This window comes from Protopterus annectens, chromosome 7.part0 (genome assembly GCF_019279795.1).
Source record: "Protopterus annectens isolate FY-2018-M chromosome 7.part0, PAN1.0, whole genome shotgun sequence".
Lineage (NCBI taxonomy): Eukaryota > Metazoa > Chordata > Ceratodontiformes > Protopteridae > Protopterus > Protopterus annectens.
This window is the reverse complement of record NC_056739.1, coordinates 596385860-596391859: the sequence shown is the minus strand read 5'-3', so window position 1 is coordinate 596391859 and position 6000 is coordinate 596385860. Positions and strand designations below refer to the sequence as shown.

The 6000-nt window shown below is 39.2% G+C and overlaps 1 protein-coding gene across 1 annotated transcript in view; it reads right to left on the bottom strand.

Moving 5' to 3' along the window:
• Positions 1–840: 840 nt before the first annotated feature.
• LOC122806065 (serine/threonine-protein kinase ULK3-like) overlaps positions 841–6000 on the bottom strand; it is a 631732-nt gene continuing 626572 nt past the window's right edge. Inside the window, exon 6 of the mRNA XM_044076304.1 lies at positions 841–2469. Coding sequence (XP_043932239.1) covers positions 2453–2469 — 17 coding nt within the window. The 3' untranslated portion in view covers positions 841–2452. The remainder of the gene's footprint in view (positions 2470–6000) is intronic.

Below are 6000 nucleotides of genomic sequence, written 5' to 3'. Positions count from 1 at the left end.
TCTGAATCCTCACAAGCAGATGAAGGCATGTCTTCATAATCAGATACCTCAGAGTCGTTGGACTCTTGGCCTGTTAAAGCTGTTGGGGACAGGTCTCTTTTTCTCTTAGCAAGGGAAGGCTGACTTCCCCTAATCAACATAATAAGGTCTTTTGCCATTTTAAGCATTTCATGTTGTGGCAAGGAAGGAGGTGCATGAGTTTGGGTCGTCATTTTTTTAGGCGTAGCGTGTACTCTTGGCCTTAGAAACTCGGTAGTTTTAGACAGAACTGAAGACACGAAAAGAAGTTGGTTTGTGTCAAATATCGGTAGTGCGAGGTACTTCCTCAGAAGCTGGTGCCTGCTCAGCGGCTCTGGACCCATTCAAGGTAGAGACATCCGCAGGTTCCATCGAAACAGAAGACTGCTATGGTTCTATCAACTTTTCTGGAATGAAAGAGATGACAGAAGTTTCAGTTTTCATGTTCTTTCTCAAAGCACCTGAAAAAGTTAATTTTAAACCCATGTCCTTTGCAAATAGTCTACTTACATGAGGACTGCTAGGATTTTTACTAACCATAAAAAAGGAAAAACAGTGTGTGTCAGTGCAGCCAAAGAAAACAATAACTCAACAATGGCTCATGTAGTGGTAGTGTCAACTGCTGTAACACATACAAAATAGCTGAGAGTCCGACCAGTAATAACACTTTAATAGAAACACATTAAAAAAACAATAAAAACGGTCAATCGCTTTGGTCCTTGTATCTTAGGACTTCATCAGAACTGCTAGAATCAGAAGTTCTTTCTCCATAAACAATACAATATGATAGTCATATGACTATTAAAAAAACTACAGAACAAGGAGCTTGCTATTACTTTATTTTAAACTCTGTGTCCATTCACAAAACGTTGTGCTGAATTTACAAAATCTTCAAATGAAAGTACACTGAAATAGGTCATTACATATTTTTAAACATTGATTTTTGCTTCTGTCTCTACACCCCCCCCCCACACACCCACACACATTTGCCATCAAACCCTTATTCCGTACTGGCACTATTCCCCTTGCAATTCAAGATTCCCAGGAGAGGGGTAAAAGACTGCCACCATGACCAGCATCCAAGCAAGAGTTAGGGGATTTTTTTAATGCAATCTTAACACGTCGCCCAGCTGGCTGGGAAGTGCAGTACAATGACCACTATGCTGGACCTAAGAATAATAAGCGTCTCTGCATACTTGTAATATCCAGCTACAGTGCATATGTCCTCATTGGTCACCCCACACTTCCCATGTTCCACATTATAAACTGCAGTACATAGTCTTCCATAGGGTGGAGCAGCTGAGTTGGGAAGTCTCCTATACCCTGCATTTAGGATGGGTGAGTTGGCATTGGGCGCTCACTCCCATCTCATTTAAACGGCTATTCCACTATCTAGGATAGTAATCAAACCAAGCTCATATGGGGCATAGTCAAGGTTCCATCCCACTATGACATGAAGCCACCTTAAACCAGATTAGTTTTGTTTCCTTTAGCTTTCAAAATCTGCACATAACATATTTGGGTATAATCAGGAAGAACAGACACCCAGAAGGATTACAAGCTATTGCACTAACATATGCATGAAAAGATTCTACCTCCCTATTATAAACATAAGAGCTCTGAGCATGCATGCTCACTGGACACCTGTCCCCCATGTATTACCCTAAATCCATATTTTAAGTGCTAAACAGTAGTTCTACATTTTTCTAACCCATCTCCACCCCCATCACGTTGCATAAGATTTTCACAAATGTGTCAGTAATTCACGAGTTGCTTGCCGGAATGACAGCTTAATCCAAAGATAGAAACCAGATTATGGTTACAGTAGATCTCATCTCACTCTTATTACAACCTAACATCCATCTTTTTTACAGTGTTTTTTTTAAGCATTTAGCAGTTGTTAGTAAAGTTCCCTTGGTGCTCATTATATGAGGGGGAAAAATCAGAGAGTCATCATTAACCATGGTTAAAGTTAAGGCAAACACATTTTAAAAATGTGAACAGTCAAAGAGCAAATGTGGCCTACTATCCTTATATATAAAGTAAAAAAAAAAAAAGAAAGAAAAAGAAAAACTGAAATGTTAACATAAAGAGCTAGAAGTCCAAATGCTATACAAACCTATACAGTGTACAAGAAGGCAGAATTACTGGCTCTGATTAAGTTTATGCCAACAGAAGTTGGTATAGTGCAAAGATTCTGTTACTAGCCTTCATTATGTCCATCCATTCTTCTCCCCCAAACTTGAAACTACCATTCATACATATATAATAAATACCTTTTTAAAGTCTAGCACATTTATTAAATTAAAACACACAACAAGGAATTGGAGACAGCATGACTTTTTTGTAGGGAAAGAAGTCCTCATCTTCAACATTCCCATTTGTTGGCATGCAAAAGTTGAAAAAGTGCCTCCTGTCAGTAAATTCCAAAATGTCACTGGAGTAGACATGCTGAAACAAAGAAAAAAATGTGATCAGGCAACTGGTATATACAGGGGCAGTTCATAACAGAAAGCCCAATTTAGACACCTGTGGGTCTTTATAATAGAATATATGACAAACTCCTACACTCAAAACGATAAAAGCAGAGCAGCAGTTTTATCTGAACATCTAGTAAAAAGTCGTACAACAGTTTCCCATATGACATACACTTGTAAAACCAGTAAGTACCCCAGGTGGGACAGAGGAGATGATGTCTTTTATCCCTTGATTCATTTGTGGGAGTGTTGTTACAATCAAATTCATTCCAACCCCAAGGAGAATGGCTGACCAAAACTATCACCATGTTTACCTGATCAATTTATGTTTTTTAAAAGCTCATGCATGCTGCAGCTGCTTGTGTGACAGGAGTTTTTTATGGAATGTCATAACTGACACTAACAACACGCAAGGTACAACTGCTGAAAAATTATGCCATTATTGGTTAATGCAGTGTAAATTATATCGTTGAAAAAAAAATGTCAACTACAGAATTTCTGCTTTCACATTATCTTATTTCTAAGTGATGTCATTACTGATTAATGTAGCATGTACTGTTACAAAACATAATTTTAACTATAGAAGTTCAGTTGTCATGTTCTCTTATTTTCTAATATTAAATTATTTATGCAGACAATGAAGCTTTTCTTCTTAGGCCTCTACAGAAAACAGCCTTAGCCCAACAGACATTCAAGATAAACAAAGCAAAGGTAAAACAATTTAATAAGAATTGAAGCATATATGCTGAAATTGCATAATAAAACAAATTATTTACATTTGTTAACTAGGCATGTCCATCTCTGAAGACTTCATTTTTATTGAAACAATGAGCAGAAAAGCTCTACACATACATAGATACAGTTAGACTATTTGCTGCCAGAACAGATTCTGGCTTCCTCATGACCCTGTTAAGGATAAAGCAAGTTACTAAAAAAATGGATGGATGTGTGAATGGAAACGTCTACAGTTTATTATGCATTACATAATATGAAAACCATACATCGGCATCCTGAATGGAGAACGAACATTCTCCAGCAAGGTGTTAATGTACAGGTAATGCCTGCTGAAAAACAACTCTGATGCTTCAGAACAACATATTAAGGTGCTGTGAAGCTCAGACAGTAAGGAAGTGAGCAATGTTTTTGCTGTTTAGCAAGCGCAAAATTAAAACACAAAATTAAAAAAAAAAGAAAAGTATGTGTGTTTATGTTTGTGTGTGCGAGTGTATGCATGCATGAAAGTCACTGATCGAGTCATTAATTTACACTTGCTATGCAGTGTTTTTGCTGTTTACCGAGTCTAAAATGAAAGTAACTAACAAAACACAAAATTGTGTGTGTGTGTGTGTGTGTGTGAATACATATCTATATCTATATATATATATATATATATATATATATATATATATATATATATACACATATATATATGGATCCCTATCACATGTCGACAGGCCATATGATTGACACTCATTTGGTCGACAGTTCATTTGGTCGACAAGCAGTTTTATGTGGGGGGCTTCGCCCCCCACACCCCCCCTAACTATATATATCAACTCCAGGGTCGCACAACATTGGGGAGGGGGGCAAATCTGCCTGTCAACCAAATGAAAGTCGATCAAATGGCATGTCGACCATCTCAGGTAGACCCATAGATATATATATATATATATATATATATATATATATATGTGTGTGTGTGCGTGTGTGTTTATGTCTTGAGTGTACGTGAGATTCACTATACAATCTCGAAATACTGAAATGTCGAATTTCAGTATTTCGGGACTGAATAGTCGAAAACCTACACATGAAAACCCAAAACAACGAATATCACAACCGCGATCATTCACACACACACACACACACACACACACACACACACACACAAACCACGACAGAATCACACACACTCCTACCTAACTAAAACATAACACACCCAAACGCACCTAGCCTACCTATAAGCAGGGGGGCAAGCCCCCCTGCACCCCCCACACCCCCCTTACTTATATATTCTAACTCTGAGGTCGCACTAAAACACACAAAAAACACCACCGCACACACACACACACACACACTAAAATCCCTACCCAATATCCTCAAACACACAACACTTACCTGAAACCGCAATAAATCCACAAACCACACCACACGTCATAAACGCGACACCACGATAGCGGTTGATTCGACATTTGCGGATTCGGCATACTGTCTTTTCGGGTAACTGCACATTCCACTATTCGGTCTCAACGTACTGAATTTCGACATTTCAGTACGTCGAGACTGTCTAGTGTATCCTTGTACATGTGCTTGGCATGTATGAAAATGGAGGTCAGAGTGAGTGAGTGAGTGTGTGTGAGATTGATCAGTGGCAGCAGGAGTTAAGATGTATGCATACCTCTCAACCTAGCTCAACATATCTAGATGAAGCTTAAAATAATGGGGATGAGGGTCTAAAATAGGGACATATTTTATATACTGCTTTTATAAATTTAGGAAGTTGCTATAATAAAAAGATATGTTTTAGCATGCATTTTCTGAAGGTAAAGAAGTCTGAAACTCAAATGTATGTCGTTATTTATTCACTTCAACTCCCAATAATTTGCCAGCAAACTACAAACCTTATGAGAAACAGACCCAAAATAAAAAAAACAGGTAAACATCTGGACAGTGAGAGGAATGGAGGTAAGAAACTCAATGTCTGGCATTATTAAGTTTAATCATCATAGGCATCACAATATCTTACCAGATGGGTAGCAAAGTGGCTCACTGATAGAACCCACATAGTCAAAATAGGGGAAGCCACCTCAAGCAGTAGACCCGTAATTAGCAGTGTACTCTAGGGTTTGGTCTTGGGGCCTCTGTTGTTTGGGATATACTTTTCTGAGATGCAGGCCAAAACCAGTGGGCTATGGCTGACCAAGTTTGCAGATGAATGTAAGCTGGGCACTGCCTTCAATTTCCCTAGTGATGTGGACATCCTCCAAGAGTGTCTCACCCAAACAAATGACTGGTGCCAGAAACATGGCCTAAAACTGAATGCCAAAAAATGCATCACCACTCCCTTTGGGAAGAGTGATGTCCCCACAAATTATCACATTAATAACATGGTCCTAAGCACGTGAGGGACTTGGCCACTCAGGATGACAGCAAACCGACTTTTGACCACCATACTGTCTCCGTTGTATGGAAAGCTTTCTGCATGGCCACCTTATTAAGTAACCCATCCAGGGACAAGGAGGTCATAATATCTCTGTATTCTTCCCCTTTTGGCATGTACCTCACAAAGCACATGCAGCAGCTGGAGAGACCACACAGGTTCCTCAGCAGGAGAATCCAGGACGCCAAACATCTATGCTAAACAGACAGGCTAAAAGCCTTGTCCCTCTACTCGGTCTCATACAGACTCTTCAGAGGTGACCTCTTGTCTGGCACACAAAGCAATCTCAGACCCCACCTTCATGGGACTGCTGCATGTCCACAAGTCAAGCTTCACTCGAGTAACCCA